Genomic DNA, 21,664 nt, shown 5'->3' on the forward strand with positions numbered 1-21,664 from the left:
AGTTTATATATACTAATAAAATGGTTTTTTAAAGACCTTTCTTGGGTCTAATGAAGCTTCCATCAGATTTTAGTTGGTATGAACTTCTAGTTGGGGTTTTATGGTATAATCCCCACCTATGACAATCCTGTTCTAAAACCTTCAGTCCTCCCCACTGACTTCTACCCACCAAAGCCCCACCCATCCTTAAAGTTCCAGAAGGTAGTTGTCATTCTTTTGTCTGAGATTGCTTAGGTACTCATGGAGTCTCCCTTCATTTTAGCCATTCATGTGTTGCCTCATATTCTCCACCAGACCACAGGCTCCTTGATGGTAGGGCTGTAGGTTAACGTAAAGAACTATGCATAGAACTGGGAAGATCTGCAAGCTGGGCCAAACTGTACCTCTTTCTGGGCCTGGGTTTCTTCCTTCTTCTATCAACAGAGATCTTTGAGCAGCTGTCTCCTCAGATCTTTTCTAAATCTAAAATTCTGTGTACCGGCATAAATCATTCATTTTCTCTAACTCATATTTCTCACCTATTAAAAAAAGGCATCCCTATATACTCATGGAGTTGCTATGAGAAAACCAGGGAGTATTATTCAAAAACAAGCACCTTGTTAGGGCAAGAATGCAAAAATATGAAGTAATTTATATTGCTTATTTCTGGCTTAAATTATTTAAGTTTTCCTAGTGTGACTAATCAATATCGAAGGAATAAAAATCAAATAGAACAGTAGAAAGCAAGTAACTTCAGTTTAAGAATTATTTACCAATTTTCAAGTATAACTTGTATATTTATGGGTTCTTCTACTAGTTGATTTTTTTTCCCTCTTTAATCCAAAAGAAGGAAATTGTAAGTGTTTTACATATTGGATTGCTTACATTTTATTTAGTTGGACTGAAAATGATTAGGTATCAACCATATGCCAGGGTTCAAACATAAAGAGGAAAGTTGAGCATGGTGGTTCATTTCTGTAATTCCAGCACTCAGAACAGAGAGGCAGGAAACTTGCAAGTTCAAGGCCAGTCTCAAGATCCTGCCTCAAAAGAACACAAGAGCTGGGATGTGACTCAGTGGAAGAGTAGTTGCCTAGCATGCACAAAGCCTTGGGTTTGATCCCAAGTACTGCAGAATAAAAAATAAAATGAAATAATAAAAAGAGAGTAACAACCATTCCTTGTCCTCAGGAGGCTCACAGGGGGTGTGGAGGGGGAGAGGGAGAAAAGGAAACAGCACAGTATGATATGAGCTTCAGTCATGGAGCACACCAGGTATTTGGAAAGCAGAAAAGAGGGGCATTCTCATCAGCATGTCAAGAAGCTGTCACTTGACATAAATCTGGAAGAATGAGTAGGAGTCATCTTAGGTGGGTTGGTAAAAGAAGAAATAGAAGACAATCCCCAAAGAGCTGGCATGGCAGTGGAGAGGAGAGGCAGAGAAATGCTAAGGAGAAATATATATAGTCATATGTTGCTTACTGACCAGCATATGTGAGGCATATTGTTAGGGGATTTCTTCATTGTGTAAACACAAACTTAAATAGGACAGCCTACTACACACCTAGGGTATATGGAAGCTCCATCGCCTATGTTCGGTCATTGTGTGGTATTTTATGCACACACATCCACATATATATTCATGTACCAACTAGCACTGTGGCACAATTTAGCTATACAAAGGACCATACTGCAAGGAAAGTTCTATGACCCACTGATGAATTGTGTGGGCATTTAATATGTCCAGTATGTCTAGAAATTTATCACAAGATGAGATGTCTAATACATATAATAAAATGCTCTAGATTGTATGACCTGATTCTGAGTTTGGAGGGCTAACATGTTCTACTTTGCTACAAACGGAATTTTCTAAATTATATTCATGTCAGTTGGGGGAAAAGAAAAAAAAAACAGGAAACAAGCAACAACTGGATCCTCTCAGCAGAAGCTGAGAGAGGAGACTCTCCTTATGGCTTGTATTTGCTTTGTTGGCATTTCCCTATAAGAAGAGATTTCCTTCTGAGGATGGAATCCCACTTCCCCCCACCCCCACCCAAGCCAACTGCCTGTTGACTGTATTCCAACAACACAACTTCTCAATAGCCTGCTCCTTTTACTTATGCACTTAGGGCAGGGCACCCTGATTACATACCTCCCACACTTGTCCTTTTTATGGAAATCTGCTCCGCTGCTCTGCAAGAGTTTTATACATTCCACATTACTAAAAAGACAGGGAAAACACCATTAAGATGGTAAATGTTAATTATTGGGATATCTTTAGAAAGAGCTGTTTTCTAAAGTGTGCAGAATACAACACAATGATACCTCCAGGTTTAAAGTCCTCCTAACAAGAAAATAATTGGAACATACCCAAGTAATGCGATAGTGTGGGGATCTAACGTTCCTTTTGCAAAGCTAATGAATCAATAAGTTAAAGAGCTTTATGGAACATTTTCAATTCTGTGACTAAGAAAATTAATGACTATTATATGGTTAAAACCTCCAGTGATGGTCTCATCATTCTTCCTAAAATCCTTTTTCAAAACCATCAAAAGTTATGAAACAACCACTTCAACCTATAATCATTTCCTGTCACCTTTAAACAATGAATCAGAGTGGATGAGCACTACCTTCTATCACAGCAGAATAAATTCCCCATGATAACCACTTTCATCTAGATATTCCTTAATGGAAAAATAAAACAGCTGCATTTCCCTGTCTTTGTAATCCAGGTAAATAAATGTGCAGAACCAATGCTGAAAATGAGGTAATGGAGCAGAGTCATCTTCCAAAGCTCCTTTGTCATTCACAGAAGCAATAAATCACATTTAGTAGAGAGAAAAGGACCCACTGAAGCGAATTTTCCTGTCAAAGGGCATGTAGCCAAATACAAATTCCAACAGGAATTTCAGACATGAATCTAAAACGGTGTATTGCCATTTTCTGGATATTTCAGATATTTAAAAAAATAGAGGCATAGAAAGACACAAACATCTATCATTGTTCTAAACTTGAGATGCCAAGAAATGGCCTAAATGTATTTATTTTAATTTGTATAAGAAAAATGACCTCATTAATAAGCCTGAGCAGGGCTCTCCTCACCCCACATCTACTCTTTACAGCCATCTTTCTCAGAGAGCTAGCTAGTTCAGTCATAAAAAATAAGAATTTTTTAAGATAAGTATGTGTTGATGTAGCATGCCAGTTGATAAAAAGTACTGCCTGTTATTGAATGATGATGATAAAGGGTCAAAGGCGAGATAGATCAAGTTGTCTGGCTCATGAAGACTTAGAAAGAAGAGGCCTCTTTAAAAAATAATACAAGATTGGAACACAAAACTAGATATAAGACTTCAGTAGACCTATGTAAATAAAAGACCCTACAGCTTCACAGTTAATCCACCTCTGATAAATATCTAATGCCTTTGGTAATATAGAGATGACAAATGGAGAAGCAGTGCTGTTCCTAGGAAAATGATTAAGAACCAGCACCTTACCCATATCAGGTCATCTAAGAGATGCCATGTTTGGTCAATGTGTGGCCACATATCAATATATTGATCAGAACTTTAATTTAACCATTGATATGAAAGAGAGTGGCTGATGAAGAATTCTCTTTACAGCTCAGAAAAAGGGCAAGGATTAAATAATTTTTTTGCCTATCCTTTGGGTTAATTTGACCTTTGTTCATATTTAATAATTATAAAGACTTAAAAATCAGCTTTGAAATAACAAAAATATATATAAAGGAACATGAATTAATGCAATCTTGCATTCTCTTGATCATACCCACCTACCAGCAACAAAAAAAGGAAAAATGTAGAACAAGTTTTAAATGAATGCTTTTTGGTAGAGGGGATAACAAATAGATATGTATTCTACAGCCTGAAAATCTACAATTAAAATGAGAGGGAAAAAAGAAAAGAAGAAGAAAACAACATAAATCCTTACTTGCTAATATGAGATGGGCTAACATTATTTCTTTGGAAGAACAAAATGCAAGTGATCTGGAAATACAACTAGTGATATTTGATATTTAGTACAAATGATTCTTACCCAGTTTACTAAGGAAACTGCCTCTGAGTCGCAGGGAAGTCAATTAAGGTGTATCAAGTAATTAAGTTAGAGAATAACTGAAATTGCTCACCACTCACCCTCCTGCAGCAGCAGCATGAAGGCACGTTCTTCCAAATTTATCTGGGGTGTCTATTTCAAAGCCTGCAGACAGCACGTGCTCATTACTAAACAAGGATACTATGCTATACTTTTGTCCTAGTTCAACCACAAGAAACATTGCAGAGACAGAAAAATCAGTTAGTAGGAAAACCAGAATGCAAGCAATTGTAGTCAGAAAGAGGTTGTCATGGAAACGAATGGTAACTGCTCAAGCTTGGCAATTTTATAGGAATCACCATGAAATCAAGAAGGATTTATTTTTACATTCAGCCTTGGGTGAGCCACAGCCCCATTTTTCAATCCCAGGATAGAAATTTATGAAACCAATTTGAGATAAGTAGGGCAATAGATAGGCAGACAGAGCACATAGAGAAGACACGGAAGGCCAAGGGGTAATCCTAACAAGCAGGAAGAGATATTTTCTACAGCAACCCTTTCTGTTGGTTTCAGATTTGGGAAACATGCTTTCATGCAGGAATTATTTTTAAACACGTCAAAAGCAGCAAAAGCAGAATCAATCATCGATAAAGTACTAAGAAGGGAAAATTTGCCTCTGGGATATCTGATGAATTAATTCATTAACAATCTCTGCCTCACAGACATCTACCACTTTTGAAAGCCCAGGAACTTGGTAATATATGGAGACTGGCAGAAGTAGTGATAAGAAAGATTAGCAAATCTCCAAACCAGAAAGAATTTCTTGGTTCTAAACACCCCGCTTTAAAAATAAAAATTAAATTTTGTTAGAAAGGGATGAGCCTTACTGGTTTTTCAAAGCTCAGGAAGGTGACTTGATATTTTCTACCACTAAAATGCAGGAGATTTGGCCTTTTTTTCCTTTGTTGAAAGATGTTAAGTGTAAAGCCACCAGTTTAAGACAAAGATTTTTTTTTTCCTTCTATGAATTAAACTTTCTATAATCCTTGGACATGTCTGCCTCTCTCTCATCCTGGATCACCCAAGTTTTCACTGAAATTCAGGTAAGACACTCATTCTGGGCAGGAATGCTGACATTCAGACAGTTTTGACCCTAAGGACTGTTGGGAGCTGTCACATGCAGTTAGCTGTGGAACCACCTCACCCTGCCAAGTCAAGCAATGATATGATACACTGGCAGCCCCTCACTGGGACCAGACACCTGAAGCATGTGACTCACAGACAGGACACACTCAGCCTGGTCTCTGGCCATGGATTTACTTACCCGATGACAACAACTTTCTGCAGCAATCAGAGTGAGCATTCAGGGCGGCTAAATGTAAGGGGAACATGCTGTGAATTCCACACCTGAGGAGGAAACAAACAGCAGCTCACAGTAACAGATCCAGGATACCGCAGATCTCTAATGAAAGCTCGTCTAGGGACCCGTGGCTGAGATCATTTTGTAATTCCTCCATTCAAAAAATAAGTAGGCAATCTTTTTCTACCTTAAAAAATAAGGTCCTAGCTCTAAACAAGAATTAAAAGCCCATAAGTATAGGAATGTATGTTTTTTTAAGAGAATCTATTTCATCAACAATAATGGAACTTGAATGTACGGACATGGGGGAGGGGAGAGATCAACAGGAGGGAAGGGTAAACAGAGATAGTATGGGGGAGGGGTGAAGAGGATCAAAGCATATTACTTATAAATACCTTATTTTTACAATGGAGGGAAGAGAGGGGATGAAGACACAGGGGGTGAACTTGCTCAAAACCCACTGTAGCATATGTAGAACTGTCACACAAAACCACTTGTATTATTAATGAATCCTAGAGAAAAAAATCTGTTTCCCATAAACCATGACTCCTACAACTTATTGCCCTCTCATTTCCTTCAGCTTAGTGGTTGTATATCTCATTCATTCATTTACTCATTCATCCGTCAGTACTTTGCAAAGTGCCAGAGACAATAAAGCCTACCAAGACAAAAGCTCCACACTGAAAAGCAACCTGTTTATTTCTTGATTTGATAAACAAATACTTATTGTTGACCTATTATGTGCCAAGCACAGCAAGCACTGTCATTAAACACTAAAATTTTGGATGAGAATAAAAACTAATGCCTATGTTTTGAAAGGGAAATTTCATAATCCTAATAGACTTTTATGCTGTATATTAACCCACATCACTATATCAGTCACAAAACAGGAGTTATAAAAATTACTTTGCACGTATTTTATAAACCTAGCATATTTTCCTTTAATGTATTACAGAAAGAATCTAAAAAAGGACTTGTGAGGCTGACACCCACCAACACAGTCTTCAGGATTATCCCTAAGGGACAGGCAGGCTTCTGATGCAGTACTTTCTGCCCTCAGAATTCATTAAGTCCTTCTCTTCCCTCCACCTCTCCTTGCACAAGGACCCAAACCCGCGCACTTAACTGCAGGGCGTAACAAACAGCATCATAGAGTTCCTACATACTCATGCATTATGTTAGTGACCACTTCTCAAAACATCCCATTTTAATCAAATAATGCATTTCAGATTTTAAAAATCCCTTACATAACACAAGCAAGTATGGGAAGATGTCTAACCACACCCTGCAGCATTAGTTACCTTTCTTCTCCATTTTCAGATTTTACACTTCATAAAGAAATATATATGATTTGAATTTGCTAAGCTTTGGTTATTATTAATTGTGTATATGAATGTGTAAATGTGTGATACTTCACTTATTTCATGGTATTCAGTGTTTCAAAAAACCCAAGCCTTTGAGCAATTAACCATTCTTTCCCTAATAACTTTTTCCTATGTGTTGGTGTTTTTGTTCCACTTTCCCTTGGTTAGTTTTCCTCTCCATGTGTGGAGATTTCCAGCCCATGTATAAAATAGCTGGCATCCATCAAGAGCTGCAATTTGCCAGTCTTCCGGGCAGTGTCACATGGAGGAGAACTGCTTGTAATTGCCTCTCTCATCATTTACTTAAAAAATTCTGAAAAGCAATTGCATCATTGATGGATTTGATGAAAAGGAAGAGGGAGTCGGGGAATGGGAGAAGGATTTTCTATTTATGCGATTATTTATATTCTCCCCTCTTGATTTAATGGAAACACACTACTTTAAAAAATTGTATAATGTGGTAAAACACCTTACTAACCAAAACTTTAAGCTTGAGATTTCACCTATTTTGTTTGTTTGAGAAAATTAAGGCAAAAAGGTATGATTAAATATTGGAGGAGGGAAATGGATAGAAGATTTTCTAGGATAGCTTTAAGATACTGAAAGAACATGCCTGAAATCAAGGACTGGATTTCTTATAATTTCTTTGAATCATCCTCATTTGTTTTTATATGTAATATATATGACATGTTTTATGAAGATACATAAAATATATTTATATAAAAATAATAAAAGCTCAGGCTGGCGAAGAGGCTCAGGTGGTAAAGCACCTGCCTAGCAAGCATGAGACCCTGAGTTCAAACCCAAATACTGCCAATAAATAAATAAATGAAAATAATACAAGCAAATACATGAGAGAAAATAGCATCAAAGTGTATAAGAAATCAATTGGCCCCAAAGCACAAGTAATAAAATAACAACTGAACTATCATAATATACTCCATAAACTTTACTGCCAGTACTACAGATCAACCCTGCCACTTAACACTCCTGTCTTTAGGTAATTCATCACACTCTACAATTAGCTAATTATTTCATTTTTCCATGCTAGAAGATAGAACTACTTTAATTTAAATTATCTAAAAATTTTCATTTGATACATATTTTCCCATAGTGAATAAAAAGTCACCAACTCAGGAAAGGTTTTGAAAATGTATTAGTGCAGATTCAAGTACTCCAGGCATTTGAACTGAAGTATGATGCTATGCCTCAAATAGCGAACTAAACATTAAGCCAAGATTGGAAAGAAAAGAAATCAGAATCTCTGACTCACAATAGCAATGACCCATACATTTCAAAATAAAACTACTCATTTATTGTTATAAAATAAGAGTGCTTATAAAGGAAGAATTGTAAAACCTTTAGTCGGAAAATTAGAACTTGTCTGTCTTAGTCAAATAAGAAGCACTGCTCTACTTCATACATCAACAAACATCAAGAATAAAGATGCCAAATAACCCTGAAGTTAACAATGCATAAGTTACAGGAAATAGGAGACTGATTCCAGTTAAATTGCTACATTTATTTGACAAGCCATAAAATTAATGGAACCCATTTGTATTTAGCCATTTCTAATTTAGCTGTTAGCTGGCATCTCCTACCCAGCTATTTCAGAATAAATGAGGTCTGAAAGACTGTCCTTGTGGAGAGCTTATCAGAGGTGAAAAGGCACTTTGTCACCATTAGAATATGAGTTCTTTAGAGCTTTCCTCTTGGCACCAAGGGACATGGCTGCCCCTTTCTACATCCAGTCTTTTCTAGAACATTCCCTTTGCCCATGCGGTAAAGAACACTGTGATTAGAGGATGGAGTCAGAAACTTTGGGTGAGAGTACTAGCTTTGCAACTTGCTAACTATTTGATCCTTGGTAGCACGTAATTGTCCCCTCATCAGGAAAATAAAGATAATTACAGAGTCTGTGTCACAGAATGATTGTCAGGACTCACTGGACTTTGATTACGCAATCAGGACTTTGATTACGCAATCAAAGTGCTAAATAAAGCATCTGGCCAATGGTAAGCCCTTATCGACCAGATTAGTAGCATTATTTCCCTTGCAATTATTATGAGTTTAATTGGTAATTGACCATCTGAGTTGTGGAGTTATAATCGGGGTGTGTTTCCTTAAAACTAGGTGTGTGATTCCTTAGAAGCTGAGAATGAATTGTGATCAGCTAGCATTTCTGTTTATTTTTCCATCTTTCTAAATCCTTTACAATATTTAGCTCACAATTTTCCTGGGGAAGTGGAATTGGTTTTGTTTTGCTCACTGAGTGGGCAAGACAAAAACATTTCCTAAATTTAGAATAGTTTTATGATTCTTACCCAAATTTTAAATAAATCAAACTTCTTATGAATTTTATCTATATCATTCTAAATGCTTATTATTTACCCAGAAGTTATAGGCATTTCAGTTTAGTTGACAATGAGACCTGGTCCTGCAGCGTGCAGACATTTTGAATAAGTCCAAACACCACAGCACAGCAGGAAGGCCTCTTGTGAAAGCAGTCATTGCCAAATCTATGGGAATTCTAGAATCTCAGTGAACTATCTTTTCTTCCCAAGAGCTGGGTTCTGTCCTGATTCCTGACTTGTGCACACACTTGTCTCTACACCTGCGACTCTTGTCTTTCTTCCCTGCTTCTCATAACTTAAACTAGTTAGAGCATCCCTGGACAGTTCTGGAAATCTCTTTGGGTTCTTGAGAGTTCTCTGTGAGGATTTTTAAATTGTCATTTCCTCTCAAGGATAACCTGAAACAACTGGAATCAAAGCATATTTGGGCTCATCTGAGTGTCCCTTTCTCACCATAATACCTCCGCATGTTCATCTGTACCCGTGTTCATGCATAGGGTCCCACTGTGTCCAGTATTGGCATGGGTCAATGAGAAAAGAATAAAAGTGGGCTTGCTAGACAAAGGACATGTCTCAGTCTAGGGAAAGTCAACGATAATGCAGGCCACTGAGCCTTCCTATGAACAAAATGTGGCAGTAAGAATAAAGGTCTCTGTGCTGGGTGACAAGCCCACTGCAAAGCCACTAGTCTTGTAGTGCATATCAAACTCTGAAGTGTCAGCCACCAAGACCGTAATCCCATGCAAACACTGACTTAACATTGCACAATGTGAGCCATACGTCATCTGGGATGCAGAGTGGCAGAAAGTCATATGCTGGGGTGCTGTGCTTCCAGAGCCACATGCTCAAGGGCGGTCACTTCTGCCCCTCGCCAGCTCTGTGACAGTAGGTGGGAAGCTGAGCCTCTGTGTGCCTCACTGACTTCTTTGCGATAAAGATAAGCACAGCACTTCCCCGTAGGCTTGCTGTTTTCTACTTGCATTCACTGAACAGCTTTTTTAAAATACTGATATGTTAATGTCAAAAGTCCAAGCAATTTTTATTTAATCTAATGTTTTAATAAAAATAAATCAATACTGAGGATCTAAAATACACTTGTCACCATGACCTACTTAATCACTACTCCTCCTTCAGTTTGGTTCCCCGGTGCTTCTTCCAGGAAGCCCATCCTGGCCTTGTAAGACAAGATTTGATGTTCCAATTTTCCCATCCAGGATATATTTTCCCGTATCTCAGTGGTACCTGACAATTGCTTTGGCATCACACTTGGCATGCATGATAGTAATGACTTGTTTAAATCTGTAACCCCAGAATTTGGCCCAGTGGGTGACATTTAACAGGTCCTCAGCATATATTAACGGTCACAGCCAGTTATCTGAGTAATGAAAAGACCCTTAATTTTGCTTCAATGGAGGCAGAAAGAGCTGAGGGCATAACTGGAAAGGTAAAGGCAAATTAAAATGCTAGGACAAGTGCCCCTCAAAGGTAAAACACAAAAAATTGAGGGCTCCAGCCTATTGGCTGGAGTCAAGTTACAGAAAGTACTCTGACTTAAAGTTCAGAGCCGCAAAAAGAATAACAAGGAACATTTTAATCAAGGGTTGACAGTAAGATTCAAATAAACTCCTAAGAAAATAATCACAATAAAACATGTCATACAGACAGCTTTAAAATACATTTGGTCAAACTGTTTATAAATGGAGATGGTGCTCTAGTTTGGATTTTGACTGTCCCTCAAAGGCCCATGTGCTAAATACCTGGTAACCAGTCTGTGGTATTATTGAGAAGTGGTGAAACTTTTATGTAGGGGGGCCTAGGGAAGGAAGTTAGGTTATTGGGGGTGTGCTCTTGAAGAGGCTATTGGGATCCTGGCCCTTCCCCATGCTTTCTCTTTGCTTGCTGGCCATCGTAAGATAAATAAACCTCGTCTACCACATACACTCACCATGATGTTCTGTATCACCACAGGCCCAAAGCAACAGGGCCAGCTAAACACAGATTGAAACCTCTAAAGCTGTGAGCCAAAATAAACTTTCTTCCCCCTAAATTGATTTAGCTCATGCATTTATTATAGTAATGAAAGCTGTCACAGATAGGTTATTTTCATAAATTCTATTTATTTACTTATTTATAGAAGGAAAGGTCTGATTTCTCTCTTTAGTAAGTTATCCTGTATAGACCTATAAGGAACCTAGAAATTTTCTTAGCAAATTAATTCTCCCCCCCTTCATTTTGATATTTTCTTCTAAGGTGGTTTCTCTTTGCACATACGCACAGATTCACAAATACATAGACTTATTGACTCAAGTAGTTTTTGTTTTGTTTTGAGAAATTTTAAGTAAGTATTGGGCCTAGTTTATTTTATCTCTAAAATGTATTCAAGTCTGGAAGAAAATTAGAAAGTCATGGTTGTTTAGCTAAAATTTCCCCAATTAACCAAAGTCGAAAGAAAAATAGTACTTAGTATTAACACATGACAGCTCAAGTTGGTTTGTATATATTTTCTTTCCACTTAATGAACACTGAGATTTTCTGACCTCTGGCTCTGTGCAGCCAGGTCTGGCTTGGAATTCCAGAACCTGGGAAGGCCTCCAGAGTCCAAGTATAGCACTCTTGACACAAAACTGAGCTGCTTCTTTAACTTGCCCCAGCCCCTGCAAAGGGGCCTTGGCTCACAGTGGACTCCTTTCTCTTCTAAAAAGAGACAGCCACTGCGAATACTGTCTATCAGCACCCCCTCCTCTGTGGGCCCTTAGCCTGTCCTTAGCCCAAGACCTCATCTTTTCTTCCTGGGACATTTGCAGGAGGCTGCCAAGTGTTTTCAGTCTGGACAGCCGCCAGTATGTCTGGATGGCTATCAGAGCGATCTTTCTTACACAAAATGGGATCATTAGACACAACCTACCCTACACCCACTTACCATGCTTTAACAGCTTCCGAATGCCTCAGAATGAAATCCAATTCCTTGGCAGGACATGTGAGGACCTTTGAGATGTGGCTCTTCCTGCCTTTCCACCTCATTTCTTCCCACTCCCTTATACATCAGGTTTATCCAGCTTTAGAAATTTGCCTTCACCATGTTCACATGTAATGCCTTTATAAACGCTGTTCCTTCTTCACAGAGGGTCCTTCCTTGCTTCTGTCTGTCTTTCAATCCCACAATTCTGCCCACCTGGCAAACGCCTGCATATCTTTCCTTTTACTGGAATATCATTTCTTCTGGGGCACCAAGAGAGTTAGTGTTTCCCTTACTCATACTTACCCATAGAATTGGACCAGGGTCCAAACTTCCATTGTAACAAATCTGACAATACTGTAGTCATTTGCTCTTGTTCTATTTCTACCACTAGACTGAAAGTCCAGAAGGTCATTGGAACCCAGTTCAATTTAATGTTGGGCTGGTGAAGGTAAACTGTTTTATCCTACAAGGCTACCAGTGTTGCATATAATTCAATTCCAATCCAGAACACCTGATTGATAAGAAAATCCCAAGATTTTCTTAGGAAAATCTGATTTAAAACATGAACTTCCCTGAACGTGTAAATTTTGGCTCATCCCCAAACAAGATTTTCAATTCTATTACATAACACTTGACAAATAAACAGAATTCCTGATACATGCTGCCCTCATATTTTTTTTTTGAAAAATTCAGTTATAGTTATCCACAGTCTTTGTGATCAAGGCTGAAGTCTGCATTCAAGCACTTAAGGTCCTCTTTAATTTGGTTCTATTACATATTATTAGGTAATAAAATAATAGCTAACACTTACTGATAGCTCACTGTGTGCCAGAGCTCTTAGCAGGGGTTATCTTTTTAATAACCTTAGCTGATATACTTATATAACTCACACCATTCTGGATCTTACTATATACCACAGAGCTTTACTAGTAATTAAGTTATTTAATCATCATAAACTTTAAAATAGGTGCTATTATTACTCCCATATTTTCAAAAGAAGAAACCAAAGCACAGAGGAATTGAGCAACAGGCTCAAAGTCACACAACTCAGAAATGAGGCAGATTGGATTGGAGTCTAGGCAGAGTCTGGAAGCACCACATGGTACCACCCTTGGGCACACATCATCACCTACCCTCTCCTGCACAGGCTAGCTCTTCTCTAGGTGTACTCTTCTTCTCTTGTTGCTGCTTTCCTCCGTGCACAGGACAGTTGCCACCCTCTGCTCTGCTCGGGTGATTTACATCCTCCCGAGCCTGTCTAAAACTCATTTTCTCCTTGAAGCCTTTTTAGAAACCCTTCACCATTTTTGAGTTTTCTCCTTCCAGTCAACACTCTACAGCACATCTGCCAAACATTTTGCTAGTCATGTTCTGTTTCATTTAGGACTTTATGACACACCACCTTGCATGACTCTTTGTCCTAAGTGGGACTTAGGCCAACAAAATTATAATCTCCCTGAAGACCCCAATCAGGTAACTTCTTCTGAAGTCCCCACCAACACTGTGACAGACCAGTGTGGATGCTCTATGTATTACTGTTGAATTAAACACAAATTTCCCTATGTGGCAGATCAACTTAATTGCACTCTGTAAATGTATCTTTAAAACTAAGAAAGAACTCAATAAATTCTGAATTTTCCCAAGTGTCTTTCCTGTTTAGCTAACATCAAGCATTGGAAAGAACAAAGAACCACTAGAAAGCAGAGTTGGGAATAAAATTCAAGTTTCCTTAATTAAAACCACTGAGACTAGACTTCATTCTGATGTGGCTAGAAAATAAAATTGGTTCTGCCTTGCATATGTCATTAAAAGTCACTTAATTTGCTTAGGATTTAATTTGTGTTTCGTATTATGGTACAGATGCACCTTAACCTGGATAAACAGCAAAGCGGAGCCCTTTGGCAGCATTCCCGTGTATGGCAATCACACCACCATATTTTTGCAGTCACCTACTTGGCTGTGTCAGCTCCGCTGGTTATTAAGGTGTTAATCAAAAGCTCATGACCGTATCTTGCAGCCACATGGAGAGGAGTGTTGCCATCCTTATCCACACAGTCAATTTCACCTCCTGAAAGAGATAGTTCAATACAGTATAATATGAGGACTCAGGTTGATTCAGTTACCACGTTCTATGCTAGTCACTTCTGTTGATCGAATGTTGGTTTCTTTTCTCTTCCGATGTGCATCTCTACTCTGAAGTATAAGAATGTTTTTCAAGGGGACAAGCCACCATCTGAAGTACAAGTAGCATTATATCTGCAGAGAGAGAAGTCTATTAGAAATGCTTCTAGAAAATCTTCCTATACTGTCTTATTTAAGGATCTAAAATCTTACAACTAGATTCCTGCTCTAAATGAACAACATAATCAAATTTGATAAAATATAACTCCAAAGACACATTTGATTTTATTTAAAAAAACTAAAGACCTGTGGAACATCATGTTAAACATAAGAACCAAAGCAGACAGAGAATTTAGGAAAAGATTCCATATAGTTTGATTATCTAGCTTCATGACATGAGTGAAAGTATAACCTATTAACTGGAAATGAACATGTTTATTAAATAGATCACATTGCCTATAATTCTTTCCATAATACAATATTTTCATCTTGTTTTGTTTTATATTGCCTCTTGTCCTCCAAAAAAATACAACTTTCACTTTTCTTTCTTTATCTGGGGAATCATTTAAAAATAAATTAGATTTCATGACATTTTACCCCTACACGTTTCTCCTACGAAGAAAAACATTCTCACACATAAGCACATCCCATTATCAAATCCAAGAAATTTAACATTGGTGTTAATATACAGTGCATATTCTACTTACTTCAATTGTCTCAAACTGTTTTTTGTGTATATTTTGTTGTTGTTTGAATCTGGGATCTAATCAAAGACCCTACTGGCAGTTGTCATGTCTGTTTAGTTTCTACTAATCTAAAACAATCTGCCTGCCATCTATCTATCTATCTATCTATCTATCTATCTATCTATCTATCTATCTATCTACCTACCTACCTATCTATCTATCTATCTATCCATCTATTTATGGTACTGGGGTTTGAACTCAGGGCTTCATGCTTGCTAGGCAGGTACTCTACTGCACGAGCCACACCTCCACCCTTTTTTGCTCTGATAATTTTGGGAATAGTGTCTTACTTTTTACCCAGGCCTGCCTAGATTGTGTTCCTCCTATTTATGCTTTCTGCTATAACTGGCATGACAGGTGCACACCACTGCTCCCAGCTATTGGTTGAGATGGGGGTCTCATGAACTTTTTGCCGGGCCTGGCCTGAAACCACAATTCTCCTGATCTCAGCCTCCCAAGTATCCAGGATTATATGCCTAACCACTGGAGCTCTGTTTTTTTGTTTTATTTTTTTTAAGTCTATCATGTTGCTGATATTTCTTGGAGACCAAGCCAGGTTGTGTAGGATGTCCTGTATTCTGTAATTGTCTAACAGCTTCCTCATTGTTAGATCCAGGTTAAACATTTTGACAAGAAAACCTCATGGCTGATGTGAACTTCCCACGGCATCTCTACTGGATCTCTTCAGTACATGCACCATTGTTATCCCACTGCTGAGTGATGCAAGTTTGATTATGTGCAATGGGCGCAGCGTTTCAGGATGGAAAGATGAAAAAGGTCTGGAAACGAATGTTGGTGATGGTTGTACAAGAATGTGAATGTACTGAATGCCATTTTTAATTCTTAAAACTGGCTAAAATGGTAAACTTTATGTCATATATGCTTTACTTCAATAAAAAGAAATTTGATTACTTCATCAGCATGTGTCTGCCAACACATGCTAGTGCAAAAACATCCTTCCCCTTTGTAATTAACAAGCATTTTATAAAACTTTAAGACTGCAAATATCCAATTTCCAAGCAAGATTTTTCACTGTGACTTTAACATAGACAGGGAGTACTTGTTCAAAAGTGACCAGAATTCTTTATTCTGTGTGCTTATCATTTTGATACATAGCTAGTTGTATTTGACTTTGCTAATTTAAAAATGTTTCCTAGATTTGATTTATTTCACTTTATTAATATGTAAGACATTTATGTTTCAAGTCAAAATTATATATTTTAAAAAGCCTCACTTTCATTCATTCCATCTACTTCAACCTCACCTATTTCCTTATAGTAATCACTTTTATTAGTTTTAATTTATGCTTCCTGTGTTTCTCTGTAAAGTGTTTTTTTGCCACTTAATATATCTTAGAAGTCACTCCTATGGATCACGTCTTGAGATCATCTGTGTTTTTGTCCTGTCTGAGTGTTTTCCATGACTTGGGTGCATTAGTTTAGTACACTGGTCTCCTATGATTAGGGTGCAAATAACATCTTGCTATTATCAGGAGCACTGCAGTGACTAAGCGCATATGTATATATGCAGTTTCAGGTTTGTCAGACACATGGACCGAGAAAATTTCTAGGATAAAGGGCAAGTGAATATGTGGTTCTGTTAGATTTTGCTGAATTTCTCTCTGTAGGCACTATGCAATTCTGTGCTCTAAGCAGTACTGTGTGTGAGCACCTTTTCCCCACAGGCTGGTCAAACTTTTGAATAGCTGTCATTTGATAAAACAGGAATCTCAATGGAGTTTTCATCTGCACTGCTCATATTATGAAGGAAGTTAGACATATTTCCTATATCAAAGAACCGTTTGTTTACCTTTTCCTACGAACTTTTTTCATGACTTTGCCCATTTTTCTAAATGTGCATGCGTGCGTGTATGTATTTTATTCCTTGATTTTTCAATAGCTCTTAAAACATTTGGGAGATTAGGCATTTATTAGCAATACATGTTATAAATATTTTTCCCAGGTTTTTCTATGTCTTTTGGTTTTATTTACGGTGCCTTTATTCAGGAAAAAAATTTAATTTATGAGTCTTTTACTGTATTTGGGTTTTAAAAGATAGAAAGGAAGGCTGTCTCCACATTCTGGTAACAAAGAAATTAATACATGTTTTTTATACTGGAGGGGTTTCCTTTGTTAGATTGAGACATCTAATCCATTTGGAGTTTATTTTGGTGATGGTGTCTCAGTTGCCTGACTAAATAAATGTTTCCTGAATGCCTGAAAGAATTAAAGTCCTAGAAAAGTCCTTGAGCAACTTATAGAGACAGAAAGTGTATTAGTGGTTGCCAGGGATTGGGGGAGGAAGGAATGGGAAGTGACTGCTAATGCGTATGAGGTTTCTTTTTGGAGTGATGAAAACCCTATGGAATTAGAGAGTGGTGATGGTTGTGCAACCTTTGGAAAATACTGAAATTATACATTAAAATGGTGACTTTTATAGTATGTGAAATATACCTCAATTAAAAAGGAAGGGTCTGCCAGTAATGGTGCTGTACATCTGCACTTCCAACACTTGGGAGGCTGAGGCAGGAGTACCATGAATTCAAGGCCAGCTTGGGCTACGTAGTAATACTCTAATGAGAGGAGAGGGGTGGGGGGAGAAGAGGAAGGGAGAGGAGAGAAAGAAACAGAGAGAGAGAAAAGAAGGAGGGAGGGAGGAAGGAAGGAAGGAAAGGAGCGGAGGGGAGGGGAGGGGAGGGAAGGGGGAGAGAAGAAAACTGAAGGGCCTGAAAGAGGTATAGAAAAAGATAAAGTATAAATAAACTAAGTGTGTGTGTGAGGGAGTCACAGTGGATACTTATGTTTACTTAAGTTATGTGCACTTCTACTTAAGCTAATAAACACTTCTATTTCAATTTTTGAAAATCCCCAGTACAGTGGGGTATACATGAAAGTTATTCTGAGGTTCTATTTCTTAGCTATCCTGCTAAGGATCAAGTCTCTGCATCATTATGGAAAATTATTGAATTATGGAATCATGTTCTTAGATATTTTAGAATTGATTTCATTGGAAAAATATGCTTTACAAAATAATCAACAAATTTTCATCAATTTTAATCTTATTTTCATTATCAATTACATTGAGTAAAAGTAAATGATATTAAGCTAAAATATACTGGTATAATATAGTAATGCTAGAATGTCCTGTGTGTACATCTAAACTGTACATATGAATCTATATTTGCCAAAATAAAAAGTATAAAATCCTGAGAAATATAAATATTATATGAATGGCTTTGATCAATCTAGAAAGATACGATAGATTGGTATTAAATTATTTACTTCTGATTAAGAAAGTGATTTTCTGTTTGTAGAAAATGTAGAAGACAGTAACATACAAAGAAGAAAATAGAAGTCATTCATAAATTCACTGATTATCCAAGATAGTCAGAATTAGTATTCTGGAATATTCCTTCTGGTCGTGTGTATGTGCAAGCATGTGTGTACAGCTTTCCCAGGCTCAAGATCATAGTGTAGAAAGTTTTCTATCCTGCATTCTCCTTTAACGTTACATCACAATTATTTTCCATTAATTTTCATTAATATAACTGCACACAGTGTACAATATCAGTATTGAGAGAATTTTCTTATCAAGTCTCCAATTGCTAGGTATGGAGGCTAACCCCAAATTTTTGCCACCAAGAAAAACATAGGAATGAATCTTTATATTTCAGATTATTTCCTTCTGCAACATTTTTAGAACTAGAACTACTTAGAAGTATGAACATTTTTAAGACACTTGACAGACACTAGGAAATGAATTTCGAGAAGTGCTGTGCACATTCCCAGCCCCATTAGAAATATACTCAGACACCAGACCAAAACGAAGCCATTGAGAATCTTCTCCGATCCAAGGAAAGAGGCCGGGACGTTGTCTGTTGTGATAAGACCATTGTAAAATCCGTGCGATGGTGGCTCTCTGAACCTTAATGTCCATATGACCAACAAATCCCCAGGGTCCATTTTCAGCAAACAATATATTTTCTGGCCAGGAGTATTGGTAAATCATAGAGTTAGTGAATAAGAATCTTTGCTACAAAGTGAAATAACTACAAAAATATGTGGACCTTGTAGAAGGAATAAATGTTTCAAAAATTCCAGTCAATGCACAAAATGTAAGTAGCTTCACTCTCTCACCAATACGTCTTTGTGTAGAGTTTAGCAGAAAATCAATCTGCTGTCAATCGGTTTACATGTGTGGGTTTTCCACTTAGTAGCTGTTTACAGAAAGGTAATCCCTTCTTGTCGTGACCGTGACAGAGAAATATAAATGGCAACTTGGATCCAAATGCTGATCTTTCCTCAAATCTCTATCTGTGGTATGGCGTTTAAAATGAGTTACTCAAGTACATAGATTATGATCGTTTTTGTAAAAGTAATAATTATATGTCTTTACACATATATTCTTCAATCAATAGAAAAATCCAGAACTTTCACTAGATTGTCAGTGAGAAATTCTGGGGATAGGGTTGGGGAGACATATTTGTAGACTCATGGGGACCTCATTAATGATTTCATTTTCAGTGAGCATGTACTAATTTTAGAATCAGGAAAAATAAAAAAGTTAATTATTGACATCTATAGGGAAGCAGAGAAAAATTCACTATGATGTGATTTTAGAAGCACCCAGATCAGCTCACTTTTATGCCTTGACGACATCTTTGGAGACAGGTAGCCATTTGGGCTCTACAAGGTACCTCAGTGCAATCTAGAGTGCATGTTTCCAAGGACTGCCTGAAAGGTTCGGTCATGGAATTGATCTGGGGCCATGGAGAACGGGGGCATCCTCAGACTTCAGAGAACCCTTTGCCCTGGACAAAAGCACAACATCCCACTTCCTTCCCAGCCAAGAGCCAACACACCTTTCTGAAGACATGTTAAGGCCTCCAGGTTCAGTCCCAAATATGACAAAATTGGGTAGAGAAAGAGAAGAGTTAAAAATATCAGGAAAGGTAGGAAAGAGATCTGAGCTGGGGAAATTTCTTCTTCTTGTTACAGTCATTTCACAAGTCAGTTTTAAATCATGTAAATATAGACAATTATCATCTATAGAGGCTTTTGTTGTCATTTAAGATTATTTTGAAGGCTGGGCATTGTGGCTCATGTCTGTAATCCCAATACTGGGGAAGTAGGTATTGGCAGCATTGTGGTTTGAGGCAAAAATTTAAGGAGACTCCCTCTCAACCAATAATGCTAGGCATGGTTGCCTGTGCCTGTAATTCCAGCTATGCAAGAGACATAAATAGGAAGATCATGATCCAGCCTGACTGGGAGAAGTGCAAGGCCCTGTCAAAAAATAAAGGAAAAAGGGCTGAGGATGTAGCTCAAGTGGTATAGTACCTGCCTAGCAAGTGTAAGGACCTGAGTTCAAATCTCAGTACCACCACAAAAAGATACATTTCAAGCATCATAATTTAATACAAAAATAAAAGAGAGACTATGCATTTACTATTTAAAAATATGTTTTGTATTAAAGTAAGACCTCTGGATGAGTGAATTTTTATTTTATCATCACTCCACAAACCTTTCATTTTCTGTAAGACATGTTTGAGATGCGAATTAAATCTTTACTATTCATCTAAAGTTTGTGAGTTAAATGTTGATTGATCATTAATAATTAGTGAGGAAAATACTGGTTTGTGAGTTTAAAAGTATGCAGAACAGGTCAGAGGGATAGTCAATCAGCGTTATCTAAGCAAGTGTCTGAAATTAGTTGTTCATTGTACAAACAAGAATGGTCATCCCATTAAGTTGCCTCAGACGGGTTGTGAGGCAAAAGGTCAAAAATCTCACGTTGAGTCACCCTAACTAGTACTGGACTCTTCCTGTACAGTTGTATTTCTTTTTAAATCTTCTGTGAGGACAGGCAGCATCATTTTTGAACTTTTGTAACTTGCTGGATACCATCTGAGGCAGCTGCCTCGTGCCAATGGCTGGATCAAACGCCTCCTAAAACCAGACTTGAGTATTCCCTTCCCTCTCTTGCTATGATAGTGCAGCTCAGACAACAAACTCAAGTACCCTTTATTTCCTAACGGAGAAAGAAAAGAGTATATTTCAATGATTGTCATACCAAAGCTGGATGATTGTGGGAAAATGGAATTATTATGAGGAACAAATCTCTCTGGCCCTGGGAATCAGGGAAATGCTGTGAAGTCCAAACACCACAATGGCTGAACCAACCAAACAAACAGATACCAGGAACACCCCTGGGTGGCATGTTCAGTGGGCTCAGGGAGCCATACAGTATTCCCATGTGGTGTGCAACCCAGCTCAGGAAGGACAGAATGGATCCCATGTGCTGTGACAGCCTACACTGACACCAGGCCCTGGAGTGTGCGCCTCTGGGGAGGGAACAGTGCCAGGATTTTTTTTCCACAAAGAAGCCAGCAAACAGGAGGAAAGAAAAGAACTTCTTATTCTCCCCAAGGGGATTTTTTCAAATGTTCAAAAATGTCATATGGAAGAGCTCACAATTTTCACATGTGTGGTGAGTGCAAAGAACTGTCAGCTGAGAGAAGAGAATACCAAATTCTTCTTTTACAGGAACAACTCTATTCCAAATACGTGTGCCTCTTAGAGGAAATAGACCCGAGTTAAAAAAAGTAATGTATTGTTCTTCCAGAGCACAGATGTGTAAGTATGATGTTTGAAAGTTCAGTCTCTGGTGTTAGACTGCCTGTATTGCAATCCCTGTTCCTCAGTGTACTGCTAATGTATCCTAACACC

At 37.8% G+C, this 21,664-nt stretch overlaps 1 protein-coding gene across 6 annotated transcripts in view; it reads right to left on the bottom strand.

Moving 5' to 3' along the window:
• Positions 1 to 21,664, bottom strand: part of Ankrd44 (ankyrin repeat domain 44) — a 295,040-nt gene that overhangs the window by 87,121 nt on the left and 186,255 nt on the right. For 3 of the 6 annotated variants that reach the window (XM_074071329.1, XM_074071327.1, XM_074071326.1), the window contains exons 10-13: positions 14,023 to 14,137; positions 5,357 to 5,439; positions 4,134 to 4,197; positions 2,132 to 2,200 (exon numbers count right to left, since the gene is read on the bottom strand). In XM_074071329.1, coding sequence (XP_073927430.1) covers positions 2,132 to 2,200; positions 4,134 to 4,197; positions 5,357 to 5,439; positions 14,023 to 14,137 — 331 coding nt within the window. Of the gene's footprint in view, positions 1 to 2,131; positions 2,201 to 4,133; positions 4,252 to 5,356; positions 5,440 to 14,022; positions 14,138 to 21,664 lie in introns of all 6 variants that reach the window. The other 3 variants (XM_074071328.1, XM_074071325.1, XM_074071324.1) reach the window with 1 other exon arrangement.

The sequence above is a fragment of the Castor canadensis genome, chromosome 4, assembly GCF_047511655.1.
Source record: "Castor canadensis chromosome 4, mCasCan1.hap1v2, whole genome shotgun sequence".
Lineage (NCBI taxonomy): Eukaryota > Metazoa > Chordata > Mammalia > Rodentia > Castoridae > Castor > Castor canadensis.